Below are 20,592 nucleotides of genomic sequence, written 5' to 3' on the forward strand. Positions count from 1 at the left end.
GAGGGCGCTGGGTCTCCTCTTCTCCCCTCCCTCGCAAGGGCCATCGGCGGCAGGGAGGGAGAGGAGGCAGGGCACGACGCAGCACGCTGGGGGAAGAGATGGGAGAGGGGGAAGCTTGGCTGCCGGTGGAGCCTGTCCTACAGCAGCAGCCGGCAGGACCAAGCTTGCGTCTGTCCCCTGCCCCCGCCAGAGAGAGCGGTAGGCGGTGGGCGGAGAAGAGCGGGCTGGGCCGGGCAGGATTTTTAATGGCACGCTGCTGCCTGCCGGGGTCCCTGCCATCGGCCCCGCTCAGCCCGCTACCGGGGTTCGGCAGCGGACTGAGCGGAGCCGGCGGCCGCCGCAGTGTGCCATTAAAAATCGACTCGCGTGCCGTCTTTGGCACGCGTGCCATAGCTTGCCGACCCCTGGGCTAGGCGGTAGTACTGCTGGAAAGGATCTGGGGGCTATAGTGGATTACAAATTGAATATGAGGCAACAATGTGACACAGTTGCTGAAAAGGCTAAGATCATTCTGGGTTGTATTAAAGGACTGTTGTGTGTAAGACATGGGAGGTGACTATTGTGCTCTAGTTGGCCCCGGTGAGGCCTCAGCTGGAGTACTGTGTCCAGTTCTGGGTGCCAGCCTTTAAGAAAGACGTGGAGAAATTGGAGAGAGTCCAGAGGAGAGCAACAAAAATTACGAAAGGTTTAGAAAACCTGATGTCGCCTTTTATCTTCTTTAAAGTGAGTTTTATAATGTTGGAGTGGGTTATAATGAACCATCGTGGGTTCGGCTCTGGTGGCTACGGTTCCAAGCTCAGCAGAGTGAAAGTCACCTCGGCTACTTATTTCCGATTTAGAATCTCTAGAAACACATAAAGACCAAGGCTAGTGACCGCGCAGACATTTACAAGTACAAGGTCTCGTCTGTGTTACAAGTTTTATTCAAGTTACAATTCAAGTTATGATTACCCAAGCATATCGAAATTCTATAAAACCTATGCAGAAGTTATACAGATGGTCAGACTCACATCTTAATAATATTCTTAAACTCTAATGGCTGCCTTCCCAATTGATCATCAGTAGAGGGATGGTTCCTGCTGGAGTTTTCCTTCAGGATCTCAATTTTCCTAATCTGGACACCCTCTTTTTATAATGTGATTCTGACTACATCTCATTAGCATTTATGCCCATAGTGCACCTTGGGGTTAGGGCATGTGTTTGAAAAATGTGACTACTGGGTATCTTGTAAGCAGAAAATTATTCTTATTGCGAAAAATTAGCAGTATCCCCCATTGGTACATCTTTTCCCGTAATCTTGTGGCATAGGGTCATTCTTTGGTCACTTACTTAGGCTTAAAAAATGCTTGACATATGTTCTAGTATGGCTAAGCTAAAATCTTACAGGCCTCGGCCTGTAGGCCTTGCATGTCATCCTTCGTTACTTAGATACCTAATACATAATTATCCCTTGTAACTACTGATCAATCTTATACTTCTATAATCCTACAATTTAACTCTATTTCGCATACAGAAATTATATATGACATAATATGTTGGTTAATCACACAATAAAGAAACCATAAACTAAAATCATCGGCTACACTGACCTCTGTGGAGAGACTAATCAAACTGGGCATGTTTAGTCTTGAGAAAAGAAGACCGAGGAGGGACCTGATAACAGTCTTCAAATAGGTTAGGGGCTGTTATAAAGAGGACAGGGATCTGCAGCAAGGGAGATCTAGGTTCAATATTTGGAAACATTTTCTGACTAGAAGGATTAGTTAAGCACTGGAATAGGCTTTCAAGAGAAGCCGTGGAATTCTCATCATTAGACAACATTTGTCAGGGATGGTACTTGGTCCAGCGTCAACGCAGGGCACTGGACTGGATGACCAGGTCCCTTCCAGGCCTACCTATCTACGATTCTGTGAATCTTGTAAAGCCCGTTGTGTGTGTGACAGAGAGAGAGACAGCACCTTCTATTTATTTCTTCAAAGGAGCTCTCTGAACTCTGAAGTAATGTAAGATCAAATTTAAATGTTGTGATTTAAACACAAGGATTTACAAAAATGAATGGAAACAGAAACGTTTTCATGAATAATTTAATAAAAAGAGGTTCTAAAGGGAGGATTTCAACGTATTCATTTATTGACAGTTGTTATGTTAGCACCCAGAGCTCCAGTCAAGATCAGGGTCCCATTGTGTTAGGTGCTGTACAGACACAGAGTGAGAGAGAGTCCCTGACCCAAAGAGCTTGCAGTCTAAAGAGACAGGCCAGAAAGGGGTGGGGTTCAAGACACAAATGTTCCTCTTAAGGAACAGCATTTCCCTCAGTTCAAAGGAACTGGAAAATGATGCTCATTCTAAACAAAGTGAAACTGACCAGGCCAATTGCAGTGTCTAAGCTTAATGAAATGCAACAAGCAAACAGCATACATTCACACCTGCCAAGCCTCACGCCTGTAATCCTCCCCTTGCAGCATCCAGCAGGTTGTAGCAACTGCACCACCTGGCTGCTGGTGACCACTGAGCCCAGGAACTCAGAGCAGGAAACTCTCTCCTGTTCTTTCTATGTCCAGCTGCTGGTGCCCAGATAGTGTGCAGGAGGAGAAAGCAGCCTGATTTGAACATGGGAAGGACAGGGGCAGGCTGAGATAACAGAGCTGCTGGGGAGGAAGGGAAAGGGCATTAGGAGGAGAGATGTCTTGTGGACCATACGATTCTTGACAGAGACAATATGTCTCTTCTCCGGCTTCCCCTTAGAATGGTGCATTTGTCACCTATGTTCTTGTTGGAACCACACAGACAGACGTTGGATTTTTTCTGTACATACAGTACCATGGTTGTCATAGGTTTTTGCAGATTATATTTATCGACATGAACTGCATTCATTGTATTCCCCGAGGAGGAGAATTTCTCTTTAAATCAGTCTGATTGCTCATGACAGCTGAAAAAAGGGCCCCGTATGGGGCTGGGGGCTGTTTCTCAATATGTAGTTCTCTCGATTAAAATCTTAACGCTCAATGAATGATGCTTTCAAGGATCTCAAGTTATTTAGGCCATTTCTGCTAGCTCTAATCAGTACAGGATTGTGTCCTTCAGCATCGTAACTCTGAGAATTGACGCAGGATCCCCAAAGCACTTTACATGTGGTCCCTTCATTCACCACTGAAATGCAGCTGCTTCTCCGTGGAAAGGTGGCAACTGACACTCGGCTTACTTCTACAATTGTGTTGGGTGACAGCTTACCCAGTATGAACTGCAGGAATAATTTACACTCCCGGAGCATTGCTACTTGATTTACAATTTGTCAGGCCACCACTAGTAAGGCTCTACTGCGCCTGCAAATCACAACAAAAGGAAAAAAATGCCCTGGGACTCTTAGCATGCCGTGCTTGTCATTATGTCACATACCATGGACATATGTCAGAGAGGTGGCGGGTGTAAAATTCAGACCGACCTGCTTCAAAAGCACTTGAGCTGAGGGAGAATCGCTAGGTAACTGTTTCAGATGGGTGTAGTAATTTAGGATCACAAGTCCCATTGAAAGTAAGACACACTGGTGAGCAGTTCTGATTCGGTTTAGTAGAGGGTAATGACAACACAGCATACTGGCCTATTACAGTAGATGATCTCCAAACGGGTAAGGTTTTTTGCAGTTTTGGTTATCTCCACATTGTGTTATCATGGGACTTGGAGTCAAACCCAGGAACAATTACTGGTACTTAGTCAAGTGAATTATGGGCAGAAGTTTTAGGGGCACTGGGCAGCGCCGGAGAGATGTTTGCATACCTAGCGAGGGTTTTAGTGTTTGCCAAAACCTCTCCTGTTTCTCCAGTTGCATTTGGTCTGCAGAGCTCGTCAAATTATGGTACAAAATGAGAATCTAAAATGAGCCCTTGTAGTGAGCTGGTTACAGATATTCAAGGAGATGAGCACCAGTCACCACCAATGTTCCCCCAAATTTTTTACATCCATGTGCGGAATTAATTTTGTTATGGAGGTGACGTGTCGCGGGGGTGAGGCCGAGGGGTTGGGAGTGTGGGAGGGGCCTCAGGGCTGGGGCAGAGGGGTGGGGGGGGTGAGGGCACTGGCTGAGGATGTGGGCTCTGGGGTGGGGCTGGGGATGAGGAGTTTGGGGTGCAGTCTGCCCCAGGGCTGCAGCAGGGAGAGAGGACTCCCCCCAGCCCTCTCTCGCTGCAGCAGCCCAGAGCTGGGGGAGAGGCGTCTCTCACTGGCCGCAGCAGCTCTGGGGCCGGGGAGAGTGTCTCGCCAGCCATGGCATCTCCAGAGCTGCGGCTGGGGGAGAGGTGCTTCTTGCTGGCCCCGGCCACGTCGGGGCTGGGGGAATGGCACCTCTCCCCGGCTGCAGCAGTGCTGGGATTGGGGCTCTTCTCGCCAGCTGCAGCAGCTCTGGGGCAGGGAGGGGAGGTGCCTCTCCCCCCTGCACACCTGTGCTGTCCTTGATAGCCTGCTGCACAGATGCGCAGCTTAAAGGGAACTTAGGTCAACACTGCAGGTGACATGGGATCACTGAAAATGACAATGCCAGCCTACAATCAGCAGCCAAGCCGGATCAACATCTTGCAGCTATGTCTGGTCTCATACAGCTAGAGAGACGGAAGATGGGATGGATGACAGAACAGCCAATGTGCAATAATGAATTGGGAGGATGAAAGGGCATTGGCCAATACTGCACGCTCCACCTGGGAAACAAAGGAGAGTGAGGGGGTACCGACAGCCGGCTCTTACCATGTGTGTGTTTCCTGTGCTCCTTCCTGCTAATCCATTTCCAGTTCTACCTCATCTCCATAGCAGAGGGCCCTTTTCCATCTGTGACTATTCTTTATCTGCCTCCTAATTTTCCATCTCCTCCTAATAGATTTCTCAGCAAAATATCAGGTGTTATTTGCAATATTCGCCTTCTTACAGATCAATCATATTCCAAACGTGCTCATCGTGACAGTGTCCGGGCAGCAAGGGCGTGATTTTCAGAGGCTCTGAGCATTGGCAAATCAAACAGAAAGCACCTCTGAAAATCAGCCCCCCCCCCCCCCCAGAATTAAAGATCCACATTAACTGCAGTCTACACGGATGCCTGTTGGGGACTTGCTTGCACGCACATCGGTGCTGGCAGCCCTGAGGACACTCAGAGATGTTTGCACTCACTTTTTGAAATATATGGCCATGCAATGCCCCAGAAGTGCCTGTAAAAGGACTTTATCCCTCCATGCTCCTTGAGCAGCTGCTGTTGCAGAGCGGTGGAGTTTTTTTTCCCTCTTCTCTTCAGGGTCACTTGTCTGTGCAAAAGGATGACAAGTTGTTTTTCAGCTTGGGTGAAAGGTGATTTGTGTGCCCTAGAGATGAATCTCAAATTTACCCTATGGCCCTAATGCCCAGACGTCTCTCAAGATCACCTATTGTCCCTGTGAACACCAGCCTCTCTCCTTATCCCAGGCTCAACTTTTGCCTCTGTGTCAAGGACATCCTATGATTCTCAAGTTCGCCTCTTGTCCTAGTGTATTTTTCCATCTGAGGTTCAGCTGTTGTATTAGTGTTCAGGACCTCTCAAGTTCACCTAGGACCACTGATGGCCTGTGTGGTCCCAGTGCAACAGTACAGTATCCCTTGGGACCATCTCTGCTGTGTTGTCAAGGCAGCAATTGATATTAATAATACCTTGCACTTACATCACATCTTTCCTTAAGGAATCTCAAAGCAATTTACAAAGCCTCAGAACACCCCAGGTAAATTAGCCCCGTATGATTATGCTCATGTCAGTGATGGGGAAAGTGAGGTCCAGAAACACAACGTGACCCAGCCCAAGTTGCAGGGTCTGTAGCAGAGCTGAAAGCAGATCCCTGTTGTCTTAACTCCCACACCACTCTACTAAGCACTAAACCAAATCCCTTCCCACCAACGTTTATATTTAATTATTTCTTTAGTTGTTTACTGATTCATCCAGTGAACGGAAAAAGTCAGAACAAGTCACATGCTATGTACTACTTGCAAATCCTGCACAAAATCTATGTAAACATTCAGATCCTCAGCGCATGTAAATCGGTGTAAGCTCCACTGACATTAAAGGGGCGGTGCCAGTTGAGGATGTAAGTCCAAATTCTTGATGCCCAGTGTTTAGATCTATGTGTAGAAACATGCCCTTTTAGAGTCTTACTGCTGCAGAGTTCCCACCCAGTCCTCACTCTAGGAAACTCCAAGAGATGCCAAATTCATTTTGTTTTTTTCTGTGGGTAAATTGGAATCTCTTTTTTCACCACCTGTCTTTTTATTATTATTCAGTTTATGTTCTTTGATGAAAGACTGATTTCTTGTACGGAATTATCTTTGCACGTCATGCTTAATTCTGCAAATGAAGCAGATAAAGTCAGTGAGGCTCAGTTGAGAACCCAAATGAATTCTGAGCGCTAATTATTTTCGGAGGGGAGACTCCTGAAGATTTATTAGGATACATAACTAACTAAACTGAAGGTGAAGCTTCTCAGAATAACGAACTCCTAAGGGCAAAGGATGTAGAAGGACATTTTTTTAGGCCTATCATTTCCCCTAATAAGGATATGTTTGTTAAACTGGCCAGAAAAGGGTAGACCTCTCTGAACTAGACACAGTCGCTTTGAAGTTGCCTCACCTACCTTTCCAGCAAAACATAATCCCTAGCACTGTTCCACCGGACACAGGACCCCCAATGTGATATCATGCTGCCTCAGTGAGTACAGTGGACTTGTCATGCACTGAAACCAAAAACGGAGCCATGCCTGCTTCAAAAAAGAGGGATGTCCTTGGGAAAGACGCCAGGTCTCTGTGTTTGGAAGGTGGACAACAAAGATGTGCCGTAAGATCACGCTGCCCTAGGCAATGCTCTAGCAGTCTCCAGCTCCGATCTGCACTGCGGGATAGGCAAGAACAAAACCAAGGGCAGGCAGCAATGGTTGAGGAATCAAAGCCTACACCTGTAGGATCCACAAATCAAAAGTCTAGCTAAGAAAGCCTCTGTTTGGGTGACCTCTGGTTCATTTGTCCCCAGCTGCCCATGGAAGCAGTTATCATCACTGTGGTTGTAAGTCCGGGAAAAGAGGCCGTGCTTGGCTGCTCACATCCCTTGTGTGCCGTGACGCTTTCACAGCAGCCCTGGACTCATCATGCTTTGCCTGTTCTGCAGGAATTCAGTGTTATCCAGGGTGCGCAGCAGGACAAGTGGGATTTTAATGCTTCTGGACTGTACTTGTGCCAAGCAAACACTCTGGGGCATTCTCCTACCTGAGCTGATCCGTACCAGGTTCTGATCCTCCTCCATCCTCTGCCCATATCACTGACTAAACCATTCCCTGCCAGCAAGTCAGCAGCCACATTCTCCATCTTGGGGCATCATTGCTCAGCCATAGTGGTTGCACATCACGTGTGTCTTTAGTTGGACTGAGACTTGCACAATTCCCCCCTCCACAACCTCCCTTCCCACTCTGCACCAGAAATAACATAACAGGCCTGTTATGCTATTTGCCGCCGCTTGCATGAAAACTACACTATGGTCAATCTCTGCCTAGGGCCTGGGCTAAAATTGCAAAGGACAAAGAACAACCTTACAAGGATATGAAGATGGCTTCTAGGTCACACCTGGGGCTAGTTGGAGATTGGCTGATGCTATGTCAGTTACAGAGTGGGAGGGATAGCTCAGTGGTTTGTGCATTGGCCTCCTAAGCCCAGGGTTATGAGTGCAATCCTTAAGGGGGCCATTTAGGGATCTGAGGCAAAAATCTGTCTGGGCCAGTGCTTGGTCCTGCTGTGAAGGCAGGGGACTGAACTTAATGACCTTTCAGGGTCCCTTCCACCTCTATGAGATAGCCATTAATGACCATGGTTTTAGATCAGTTCTATCGATATCTGTCCCTCCTTTTTGGGGGATGTGGTGCCCCTTGTAGCTGCCAGCCTCTGAGTGCTTGATTACTTGAGTGCTTAAAGACCGGTGTAGCTTGTGCTCCATTCGCATACCAGGGTGCATCCCCTCTCTAACCATGCTGTTCGTAGCTAAGCAATTCGATCACATCCACAACATCTGCAGCTGAATCTTGACAAGCTACTGTTATTTATTCTTCCTCTTGAGAGAAATATATTTACGACACATTCTGGTACCACTAACAAGATTTAAAAAGCATAAATGAGATAGATTTTTAAAAATAAAAGGCCCATCGTCAGCTGCTGCCAAATATATATTGGTTCAAGGGCACCGATTCAAGTGAGCAGTGGCCAAAGTGAAATGCAGGATCCAACAGTATTGACAAAAATCATTAAGAATGTTAAAAAACCCCAAACAGATCAATCTCCGACCATGCTGAGTGATAGTCAAAGAACACCGAACTGCATCTCCGTAACTTTACTAAAGTAGCCTAACTTGAGAAAAATCAGGAACACAACAAAGATGGTCTAAAAATGGTGGTCATGTATGTTTCCCTGACAATTTTTTGTTAATCTTTGAAAAGGAATAAAGATTTATTTAAACCAAATTAGATTAAGTAGTGGGCACAAGTGTATAGCCCTTCCTGAATTTCACTTGGCTGTAAAAACCCAACACTGTCCTGTTGCGTTATTTTCAAGTTTTCCAACCACCTCTCCTCCACAACACCCCATCCCCCACTAATCTTGTGCATGTTAATAAAGTGGAAAATGGTTCACTACCCTGAGAACTGATGGGATGGATGAAATATCTGGAGAAACTGAGGCTGTAAGTATCCAAACAGAACATACTGCAAAAGTCTATACATCATTTACATCAGGGGTCGGCAACCTTTCAGAAGTGGTGTGCCGAGTCTTCATTTATTCACTCTAATTTACGGTTTCGCGTGCCGGTAATACATTTGAACGTTTTTAGAAGGTCTCTTTCTATAAGTCTCTAATATATAACTAAACTATTGTTGTATGTAAAGTAAATAAGGTTTTTAAAATGTTTAAGAAGCTTCATTTAAAATTAAATTAAAATGCAGAGCCTCCCGGACCAGTGGCCAGGACCCGGGCAGTGCGAGTGCCACTGAAAATCAGCTTGTGTGCCGCCTTTGGCACCCGTGCCATAGGTTGCCTACCCCTGATTTACATGTACGATACTTTCATCCTATCTGCCCTGTCTGTTTAGACAGTAAACTCTTTGTGGCAGGGTCTGATCACTTATTATGGGTATGTAAAGTGCCTAACACGATGTGGCCCTGATCTCAGTTGAGAGCCTTTAGGAACTACTGGAATACAAACAGTAATAATATATTCTAGAAAAACAGTTACTGTGTACATCATCAAGAGCGTCATGAAAAGGAAAACCTGCCTTGCTGTGGTTCAGGAAAGCAATCTTCAAATAGAGTTCACACCAAAGCCTGATTCCCCTGCTCTACAGGCATTGATCCTGGATGGGTAGCATCTGCTCTCTGCGAGGAACCCTTATCTGGTGGATCTCCAGGTTGATTCATAAATGCTGAAGTTAAAAGGGACTATCATGAAGCTCTAGTCTGACCTCCTGCATAGCATAGACCATTACATTTGACCCACTGATTTTTATCTTTTCCTTTTTTTTAGCTTTGCACGTGCAGATACTGCAGGGCACTCATTTGCTATTCTTGGGTTGGTACTGCAAACACTTAAATACATGAGTACTATTACTCACGTGAGCGGTCTCTTTGATGTCAGTGGGACTTCCTCTATGAGTAAGGTTACTCATGTAACTAGTTGGTTTCAAGTATCAGAGGGGTAGCCGTGTTAGTCTGAATCTGTAAAAAGCAACAGAGGGTCCTGTGGCACCTTTGTTCTGTTAGTCTCAAAGGTGCCACAGGACCCTCTGTTGCTTTTTAGTTGGTTTCAGTAGCTACTCGTAGCACATAAATATCTGTACTGTCCTGACAGCTGTACCCATCTGCTGTTCTTTTTTTCTTTAGAAGATACAGTAAATCTCTGTTGACTCGCACATTGAACATACTTATTCTCTGTAAAGCCACTGCTTTGTAGATGGCCTTGATTTCTCTATAGCCATGACCACATACAAATCACTAACCTTTTTTCCCCCCGTTTCTTCCAGATTTCAGAAATATTGATCCACAAACTGAACCAAAACTTGGTCCAGTTTGAGTTGAAGCCTGGGGTTCGAGTCCTGGTCCATGCGGCCCATTTATCAGCAGGTCAGTGTTCACCCTTTCAAAGTCTTGCCCGTTGTTGAGTAGCAAAATCTATTGTAAGATCCTTGCTAGCAGCACAGTCGGATCCACCAGCCATGTACTTGAAATACTTTATATTTGTAGTAAGCATTCAGAACTCCGGTGAAGGGGCATACATTACAGTGCCACACAAGCCTACATTTATTCATCATACCCCAAAGTTTTATTAGTGACAGCTAGTGCAACTGCATGCAATATCTCCGGGGACCGTGTTGTATTAAGTGTATGAATGGTTGATGTATCACTGTATGCCAGGGTCTGTATGCAACTCCGGGGGGGATGAAGGTTGCCACAGCTCCGCCAGGAACTAAGAACAGCGTGGGGGTGATTCAGGAGAATCACTCCGGTTATAAACACTTCCAGAGAGGTACCATCCACTGGGGAGACTTGCATATCCTGGTTGAAACTGGATTTCCCAAAGACCAACAAAAGCTCCGTTTAAACTGACTCAGGGCCTTCTTTCTGATCCAGCACATGGACAGGACCAGCAAATGGACAATGCTGAGTGGGTTGAAAAGGAAGCAGGGAAATAATTCTGGTGGCCAGATGAGATGTTGATCAGAAAAAGCCAGAGTCAGAGAAGGGTGGGAAGCCTGGAACTGATTCAGAGAATCTAGCACCAGATTCAAAACCTCAAACTAAGAGATCCAGGGAGGTGTCATGCTGGCAGGCCCCAGGAAACCTACCCTCTCCACACAGCTTTCCCAATAGACGTCCATCCAAACGTGCACTATTCTTGCTACAGTCAAGCAATTAAGGCTGCCACCTGTTTTGAATTTTGGTTTAGATCTTTAAAACCCACCTAGAGTAGGGCTGTGATCTATCAATAGGGCGCTAGGCATATATACATACAGCACTGTAGCAATAGCACACTAGCAATTCTGGTGGGCTTTTGTCCCTTGGGTGGATGCCCCTGAGATGAGGACAGTACCACCGAAATCATTCACACTTGTGACCTGAGCCAGGTCTGAAGGCTGATGGCCACAAGTGAAAGCTTCCCGCAACTGCACCAGCTAGTCCTCTGTAATACCAGTCACCCATCTGCAGTACTTTAAATCATCTGTAACGATGCTTTGGATTGGTGGCGTACGTGTATGCCCACACAGCGGCTCCTTGGTGCTTGTATTGGCACCTCAGTGGTATTGTCCACACTCACTCTGCCTGAATGTTCAGCTCTGCCTTGCCCACACATTGCTCCCTCATGCAGATGAATAATGACCACTGGAGGACTCAGCATTTTTGCACCTGTGGCTCTGTTGCTTAGGCCTAACCAGGAGAAGGATTAATTTATGGTGATTCTGGACAACAGGCTGCAGCCCATTCATCACATTCATTCCTACGTCTCAGCCAAAACAACCCACAACTGTGAGGCAAAGTAAAATATACCAATATTCTGTGTCCAGCAGTAAAAAGGCTGTTGGTAACCCGGCTCTAATCCCAGCATTATAACAAGAACATTGAGCGACACTGAAGTTATCTAGTCAGAGAGCCACTTTGTCATCACCCCGAGCTGAGATCCACAAAGGAATGAGACCGGCTCAGAAGACAAAACACGTTTATAATTAAGTATTATTTAATAATGATGCTTATCCTTCATGAGAGTGATTTTCTTGAAGCCAGAACATCAAAGCGGAATGTTTCATTTTGCCTTATTTAGATAGCAGCCGAAACAGAGATTCTCTGTATTTTATCTGGCTGTGTGTGTGTGTATTGTGTTTCAGAGTATGTGCATAAGCATGCGCTAGCGTGGTTGTGTGTGTTTGAGCAACTGCCACACATGTGTTTGTCGTGTTTATTGTGTATGTGTCTGCTGGATGCAAATGAGCACACGACTTTCTGTAGCTGTTGTATGTAATCATTTGTGTATGTTGTGTATCTGGTCTGACTACAGTGTGACTGCTTTATTTACATAACAGTGTGCATGTGATTGCGTGTCTGCATGACTCTGTGTCTGTGCGTGCCCGCCCATGCACATGTGCCTCTGTTTTGTGTGTGCATGTATGAGTGACTGCGTGTGTCCGTCGCTCTGATTTGGTGTAATTTGTCATTTATTCTCGGGGTAGCCATCACATCAGCGTCAGGATGCTGTGTGTTGTCTTACACACACATCATGTAAGGGGTGTTATCAAGAGTTGCCTGAGGCTTGAGGGAGAGGCACTGAGAGTACGCGCCCTTATTTTCTTGTACCTATATGCTTCCATCCCATGGAAAACTCACCGGATGGGAGATGGTAGAAGGTGGAGAGAGAGAGAGAAGGGAGAGGAGAGTGCCATTAAAAGGGGGAAAGGGAGGCAGGCAGAGCTTAGGAATGGGGAAAGGTGTCCTACATCATTCCCACCACCCTTCTTAGAGCATAGGGTGTGGAAGGAGTGACCACCATCACAGAGTCAGAGTGGGAAAGCCAGGATCCATCCAGATAATGAATACAACTGAGCACAGAGCACCAGATCAACACAATTATTTTGGCTGCAAATATTTTATTTTACTTCTATAGAATACAGCTGGCACTTCCCTCTCCAACCACTTCGGTGTCCAATACAAATCAGCGGCCTACTCGCATGGATCTGTATGTCAAGGCTGACCAGAACTCTATAGCAGGGGGTTCTCAAACTGGGGGTTGGAACCCCTCAGGCGGTTGCGAGGTTATTACATGGGGGGGTCGCAAGCTGACAACCTCCACCCCAAACCCTGCTTTGCCTCCGGCATTTATAATGGTGTTAAATATATAAAAACGTGTTTTTAATGTATAAAGGGGGTCACACTCAGAGACTTGCTGTGTGAAAGGAGTCACCAGTAACAAAAGTTTGAGAGCCTCCGCTCTATAGGAAGCCATAGGCATAGCTACACTTCCAACAACTGATTGCCTCTTGGAGGTGATCCTTACACCTGATGGGGATATGCCCTGGAGAGACCATGGAGCGATGGTTAGACAGATATCACTGCAAAGGTACATGGCTGGGGTGGTGGACGCACAGTATCTGTTTAGAGCGTTATTTCCAGTCCATGCTGTGTGGCTATTTTAAAGATCTCCTCTCTTGTAGTTCCCCTGGTGGACCTCACGCCCAGTCACAGTGGTTCGGCCATGCTGATGCTGCTATCTGTGGTGTTTGTGGGATTAGCCGTTTTTGTAATTTACAAGTTCAAAAGGTACGACCTCCCCCCCTCCTTCCCTCCCCTCCCCCCCTTGTCGTCTACGGACTCAGGTCTAACAAGTACGACGTGACGTGATCCATAGCGTAAACAGCAATGATGGTTTCTGTTAATGTTTTAGGAAGATTCCGGGCATTAATGTTTATGCACAGATGCAGAATGAGAAAGATCAAGAGATGGTCAGTCCAGTCAGTCAAAGGGAAAGCATGCCTAATGTCCCTCAAAGTGAACTGATGAGCCCTGAGCAACTAGTAGATGAGAAGTTGGATACCCGGCCCATAGGTAAATAACTTCCAGCAGCCAACCGCTGGTTAGATTCTGAGTTCTAATCGGCTAGACTTATTCTGAACCTTCCCACCACCCCTCCCAGAGCACCCCCCCCTCTACTGCTGTGTTAACATCTCTCAAAGCCACCAAGCTAACTCCTCCTCCCCTCCACCTCCCTATGATGAAAAAGAAATTTAACAACCTGAGGCTTTGCCCATGTAGTTTTCTGTGTAGTCCGCTCTCCTCCCGAAAAACTCTGTAATCATGTCATCGCTAACATGTGCTGTCAGAGAAATGTCATCGCATTTCTGGCACCTATGTACTTTTGGGGTAAGCACTAGATTGAATGCATAAAAGGAGGTCCCCTTTTTCCAGTACACGGGGGCAGGAGCGCGACTCGGTAAGTACAGTTTAAAAGCTCAGCCTGAAATGATGTGTTTGCTGCCACGCACATGAGCTACTCTGAACGGCCGGGCAAACCGTGAAATCACCACAGCCGGCCTCTTGGGGAGCAGAGCAAAATATGGATCTCAGTATTGGACAGCAGCGTTCGCCTTCAAGCAGACTTCTCTCAGAGGGGGAATAAACAGCAGTGATTGTTGACTGGTGATGTTGGGAATGTACAAACAGGCTTTAGTTAGAACCATAATAAACACAGGAGGACTATCCATCTCTCAGTTACTCTGGTGCAATCCCTGGTAACTTCAATGCAGTAGCACCGGTGTAATGGGATATAAGAATAAGACACAAAATCGGCACCTGTAGAAAATACCCCCTTTGTTTCACAACATTAAGGGAAAGATTTATGGCCATGACTCAGGATAGTACTCAAATCCATTCCCGTTCAGCAAAGTACTTGTGCAAGTGCTTAGCCTATGTGCTGCAGTCTCACGGAGGACAAAAGGACATAGGGCCATGTTTAAGTACTTTGCTGAACTGGGGGCCTAGATGAATGTGGGAAGAATTTAAATGGAACTCTTCCCTTAGCTGATCGGGTGAGGTTGACAGTTTCTGCTGAAGCAGGTGTCTACAGATATTCCGAGCATTGTTATATGTGGCTTGTAAAGCGACACTCCTGCAATCCTTGGCCTTAGGAGTGGACCCACTGAGGTCCCTGAGACGCCTTGCATGACTAAGAATGACTCTTGAGACTAAGGGCTAGAGAATGGGCCCCAGTTTTAGGGGAGCATCCATTTGTAGCTGCCTGGCCTTGAGCACAGACGAGTTATGTTTGAACAGAGCACGGACCTGCTTCGCGCTGCTCCAGTGGGCAAAAGGGAATTTAAAACTGATCTGAGGCACCAACTGAGGATTCCCCTAGTGAATGGGAACCTTTATTTGGAGGCGGCCTCACATAGGGGGCACCCCACAGCGATTAAGGGGAGAGGGAATGTGATTCTGGCCAGTGGAGTGACCTGGGAGCTGACTCAATTCAGGGCAGCACCTAGGCTGCTCTGTCTTGTGCTGGGGGCCAGTTTGACCCCTCAGGATCAAGGAAGAGAACAGGCCACCTATGCGTTTCCTCTCCACGTGTGCTGGGGAGCAGTTGGGGATGTAGCCATGTAGTGTTACTAGGTCTAGCTAAAAGAAGAACAGGAGGACTTGTGGCACCTTAGAGACTAACAAATTTATTAGAGCATAAGCTTTCGTGGACTACAGCCCACTTCTTCGGATGCATCCGAAGAAGTGGGCTGTAGTCCACGAAAGCTTATGCTCTAATAAATTTGTTAGTCTCTAAGGTGCCACAAGTCCTCCTGTTCTTCTTTTTGCGGATACAGACTAACACGGCTGCTACTCTGAAACCTTAGGTCTAGCTAGAGCAGCTTGTGTCTCTTACATGAACCAGAATTTTGCCGTGGTACTTTCCCAGGTCCATCGTGTGCTGTTGGCTGCTGTAGATCTAATGCACCACAGATGCATTTTAAATATTGCCCTGACTGAGACTTTGTGGAACCCTGTGGAGGTCGATGGGGTTGCAGAAGCGGAAGGATTAATACATTATCATAAAGAAACCACCCAATAAGCCCCTCTAGTTATGTCTACGCTCCCAACCAGGAGGTGTGCCTCCCAGCCCAGGTAGACAGACTGCTCGAGCTAACAAATAGCAGTGTGGTCAGTGTGACACAGGCAGCAGCTCGAGCTCAAACCCAAGGGATGAGGTGGGCTTGGACGCGAGCAGCTAGTCTAGGGTGACCAGATGAGAAACGTGAAATATCGGGACGCGGGGGGGAGGGGGAGTGCCGGTGGAGCAACAACAAAACAAAAACCCCGAGAGCTGCCGGAGCATAGGAAAAATTGGTGGGGGCTGAGCACCCACTGGCAGCTCCACGCCCTGCCCCCCCACACCAGCTCACCTTCGCTCTGCCTCCACCTCCCCTGAGCTGGCTGCCATGACATGCTTCTCCCTCCTCCCTCCAGTGCTTGTGACACCATACAGCTGATTAGCGCAAGCCTGGGAGGGAGGTGGGAGGAGGAGGAATGCGGCGTGCTTGTGGAAGAGGCGGGGTCAGGGTGGGGATTTGGGGAGAGATCCAATGGGGCAGTGTGGGGGCGGGGCCGGGGCCAGGGTGGGAATTTGGGGAGGGATCCAATGGGGGAGGGAGGGGTGGAGTTGGGGTGGGGGGGCTCGAGCCCCCTCCGCCTGTGCACCGGAGGACAAATTATCGGGACAATTCGCGTCCCGACCAGGACGTGGGACAAACAAGTAAATATCAGGACAGTCCCGATAAAATTGGGATGTCTGGTCACCCTAAGCTAGTCGGGGCCATTTCCGGTGGCCCAATAGCCGTGCGGCTATTTTTAGTGTGCTAGCTGGAGCAGAGCAAAAGCAAGGCTGTCTGCCCAGCTGGGATGCTCCCCTCCCAGCTGCAATGGAGACATACCCTAAAATCCTGCCAGCGAGAAAAACAAGCAAGCCAGATTGGAGTTCGCTGGTGCCAGGAATAGATCTTGAGTTGTGTGTGAGGGGAACATAAAGCACAAAGATTCATTGGGTGGGATTCACAAGGGAGACTTAGGTATAGGCAGGCACTTTGTCTGGTTTTAAACCAGACTGTCCTCTTCTTGGTTTGTTCCCCCCGGTATGGAGATAAAACCGGACTTGGTTTTAATTGGTATCGGATGGGGGATGCCATTTTGAAGAGCGCACATTGTGAAGTAGTGGAATATCTGGTATTCTGGGAAGGCAACAGTGGCCACACAAGTGCCACTTTAGCTGCCACTAGCATTCACAAAACCACTACACCAAACTGCTGCCTAACACTGTGGGCTCCTAAAGTCCTTCAGCACCTCGGTTTCTGCCATTAAAAGTCTCTCAGGCATCTAATTCTCAGTGGCCAGGCATGCACAAAGTCCTGACAACTGTCCAGCAGCTCAGAGCCTAACACTCCTCAGCCCCAGCAGGATTCACAGACATGGTGTTCCCCCACCTGTCTTGCCTTTGAGGCCCAGTCCGGTAGATGTGCTCTGAGCATGCCTAAACCTACACAAAATGGCTGGAGGAGGTGGTGTTGCACCCCTTCCCCCATAACGTTTAGCCTAGTGGTTAGGGCAGCCCTCACGTGAGTGACCCATGTTCAGTTCTTCCCATCCCGCGGGCCAGATGTGTAGCAGGGATTTGAACTTGGGTCTTCCACCACAATGCCCTAGCCCCAGACAGCTCCGACAAGAGAGACTGAGAGCACCTTGCCCCAGAATACCCCATAGCCGGAGAGTTAGGCGCTCTCCAGGGAGGTGGGAGACCCCTGCTCCACGTCAGGCAGAGGGGGGAACCTGAACCTGGCTCTCCTGCATCCTGTAATCAATGGGCTAGAGCTCCTATGGGGGCACCGCCTCCTTGGGTTTCCTTGAAAAAGGACTAATCGGCCATAGGCGCCTAACTCCAGGAGAGGGATCATGGCTGAGATTGGTGCCTGCCTCCGGCCTTGAATTAGATGCGCAGGTTTAGGTCACATCCTTCTCCTCAGCGTTTCCTATTGGCTAGCTTGGGAGGCTCAGTGGGTGCTGGCTTTTGTGAAGCCCGTTCTTAGGCACCTGTCCCTACAGGGAGCTTGGGTGGTGAATCTCATTTTCACCCGTACTAGCCCTGTGAGATAACCCCAGGTCTTTCTGGAAATCAGCATTTTTTTTTCAGGGCATTTTCTTTTGGGGAAACAAAGCAATAGACATAATGGGATGTTTCTCATCAGTGTGGGGTTTGTTTCGAAGCAGTTTTTTCCCCTCTGCAAGCGGAGACTAACATTCATGCCTTGTACGTTTAGGAAATCCAAAGGCTGGGGGTGTTGGGTCCCACTCACGCCTCCACAGCCCAAAACACAGTAGCTACTTGTCACAGCAAACCCTTCTTTTGCAAAGGCAAATCATACAATGGGTTGTCAAGTCTCTGACCCCTTTTCACAGCAGATGCCAGTACATGAGTCAGTGTTATACATTATCTCGTAGAAACACAGTTTTCCCCCATCCTCCGTTCCCTCTATCTCTTTTCTTCGACATGGGTGAATCATCTTCGTCAGAAAGAAGAACAAGACGTTCCATTCAACCTTCTAAGTGGCAAGAGAACAGTTCTGGGAAGAATGTGCCAGGCTCGACCAATTAAATCCTCACACCAAAGGGCGAGACACCTTAAAATCTTTCATTCTCCGGAAACGCTTTTATTATTCAGCTAACGAGTGCTTTTGTTTTGTTTTTCTTTGCCACAGGAAGTATTTCCATAGCTGCTGAGACTCAAAGCACAAAAGAAATCCCTACCTATGTAAATGTTTGAACCAAGGACACCAGTACATCTGTATATAGATATAGATATATATATATAAAAAAGAAAAACTCACTGCATTTGGACTTTTTAATTCTTCAGACGACAAAAGGTTTTTAGCTTTAATCCTGTGCATGTGGACATTATACCCAGACCGTGGTTGGAATTGCAGTGTACAGGTGCTCTATTTTAATAGGGGGAAAGGAAATCCCCTGTTGCCCCCATAGCCCTTCCCCTCCCCCACAGCTCACTTTCCTCTCTTTTCTGATCAATCTCTTATTTGTAGAAAGTTCATAATGATAGTGGCCAGCAACGTGCATGGGGTCTTTTTGAAGGGTTGGGGGTGGGGGAATAAGGGTATTTGGCTTTAGAGTTAACTGCTCTTTTAGCACTGCAGGCTGTGGGTGGGGTAGCTACCCCAAGCCAACTTTCACGAGCCACACAGAAATACACAGGAGTAGACACTGCACCATTTCTGGGCCGGTTTGGTTTTTGTCTTCGTTCGGACCTTCACTTTCTCCGTCCTTCGTTCTGCCGCCTGTGACTGCTCGTAGCTCCCTGTAGCGAAGCCAGGAAATCAGCCCCTAAGCTGCAAAGCCAGATGCTTTCTTTAAAAAAACGGTTTAGCCCATTCACACTAAGGCACCTGCCCATGTGGCATGATCCAGAGCAGCCCCCATGCAGGCCGCCCAATCTCACGGCATGGCACGAGCCGGGATGAGCTTCTACGGCCCGTAGTCCTGCCCTGCAAATATCATGACCCCAGCTGCCTCCCACTACCCCTTCTGGACTTCATTCTCCATCGTGCATGCAGTCAATTAGACCCGTGCAAAGGGGGGGGGGCGTAAAATGCTGCCAGCTCACCCATGCCCCCTTTGCATGGTCTAAATCACTGCACAAGAAGGCATCCAGAAACAGTGGATTCAGACCCCCACCCCTCCTCCCTGCCGCTCAGCAGCGTGAATTTCCTGCTTCTGGGTCAAGGGCTTGGCTCTAGCTCATAGCCCATCCTCCACCCCAGCCTCACCCCCCTGGCTACCTGTCAGGGCCCTCTCCTTCCTCAGGTGTCTCGCTGCTGTATGTCTGAGTGCGTGGCCTCCCTGCACTTCCTCTCCGTATCCAGTACTCCCAGTGCCAAGGCGGCAGTTCCTCACTCTGGGGCACGTAGCTAGAGCAAGCGCATTCCAAATACTTAACCGGGGTGTTAAGGGTTTGGAACTATATGTCCATTAGCCAAGGTAATTGGCTGGCCACAGTAAGTCTGCTCACCACTTCCAGCAGGGACTTTTAGCAGCTAGACTGTAAAACCCTGCTCAGCCCAAGGAAAGATTTCAGGATTGGGCCCGTCGTGGTCCGTATGAGAGACCAGTGCAGTCTCAGACCCATAGGGAGCTGGGTTCAAAGTCTGCTGAAATCCAAATGATCCGAAGGACCAGCCCTGCTTTTAAGCACAGCCCTCAGAACAGCTGGGGGCGGGAAGGGCATGCAGCTACACCATACGCCAGAGAGTAAAAGTCAGGTACAGATCATGGCTCTGAAAAAAAGGTGATGCCAACAGGGAAAAGGTCAGTCCCACCCTCACCCACTGGGCACCCTCTCTGCCTGTTTATCCTTTCTGTGGAGCTACATAAGTCCATTAGCCACAGGCATTGACATCACCCACTATTGTATTTGCAACTACCACTTTAAGCAAGATGGGAACGTTGTTGGTTTTTTTTGCAGCCACTGTATAATAGCCCCCAGGATTCTAACTGGCCCTTGAAGTCTGGCATTAGCCAACTTATTTTTATAGTAAGCCACTTAAAAAGTTTTCTTATAGTCTTGGAACTACTGCTGATTTTGAAATGACTTTTTTGATGTATTTTTTTCTTGGTTAAAGATAATGTAGTGTTCTGTACAATTGCTATTGTTTATTGCTTTTACAGTCATATTTATTAAACAGATTGTCTCTAACGGAATGCCTGTGTGTGTTTGTTGCTCATTTAACTCACAGGCCCTGTCTCAAGGGAGGGGCTGAATTTTGTTGGAAAACCTATCCGCGACGTGACACCACCTCTTCCTAGCTCTCGTCAGCCATAGATGGCAAAGCACTTTACAAGTTTCAGAGTAGCAGCCATGTTAGTCTGTATCCGCAAAAAGAACAGGAGTACTTGTGGCACCTTAGAGACTAACACATTTATTAGAGCATAAGCTTTCGTGGGCTACTGCCCACTTCTTCGGATGCATATAGAGTGGAACATA

At 47.6% G+C, this 20,592-nt stretch overlaps 1 protein-coding gene across 4 annotated transcripts in view; it reads left to right on the forward strand.

Moving 5' to 3' along the window:
• Nucleotides 1–20,309, forward strand: part of SORCS1 (sortilin related VPS10 domain containing receptor 1) — a 413,081-nt gene extending 392,772 nt beyond the window's left edge. The window contains exons 24-27 of one of the 4 annotated variants that reach the window (XR_010589337.1): nucleotides 10,049–10,148; nucleotides 13,226–13,331; nucleotides 13,456–15,176; nucleotides 15,410–18,292. Coding sequence is in view for 3 of the 4 variants with exons in the window: in XM_024110965.3 (XP_023966733.2) it covers nucleotides 10,049–10,148; nucleotides 13,226–13,331; nucleotides 13,456–13,616; nucleotides 18,299–18,363 (432 nt within the window). In the remaining variant the exon portion in view is untranslated. The other 3 variants (XM_024110965.3, XM_024110966.3, XM_042855212.2) reach the window with 3 other exon arrangements.
• The last annotated feature ends 283 nt before the right edge of the window (nucleotides 20,310–20,592 follow it).

This window comes from Chrysemys picta, chromosome 7 (assembly GCF_011386835.1).
Source record: "Chrysemys picta bellii isolate R12L10 chromosome 7, ASM1138683v2, whole genome shotgun sequence".
Classification (NCBI taxonomy): domain Eukaryota; kingdom Metazoa; phylum Chordata; order Testudines; family Emydidae; genus Chrysemys; species Chrysemys picta.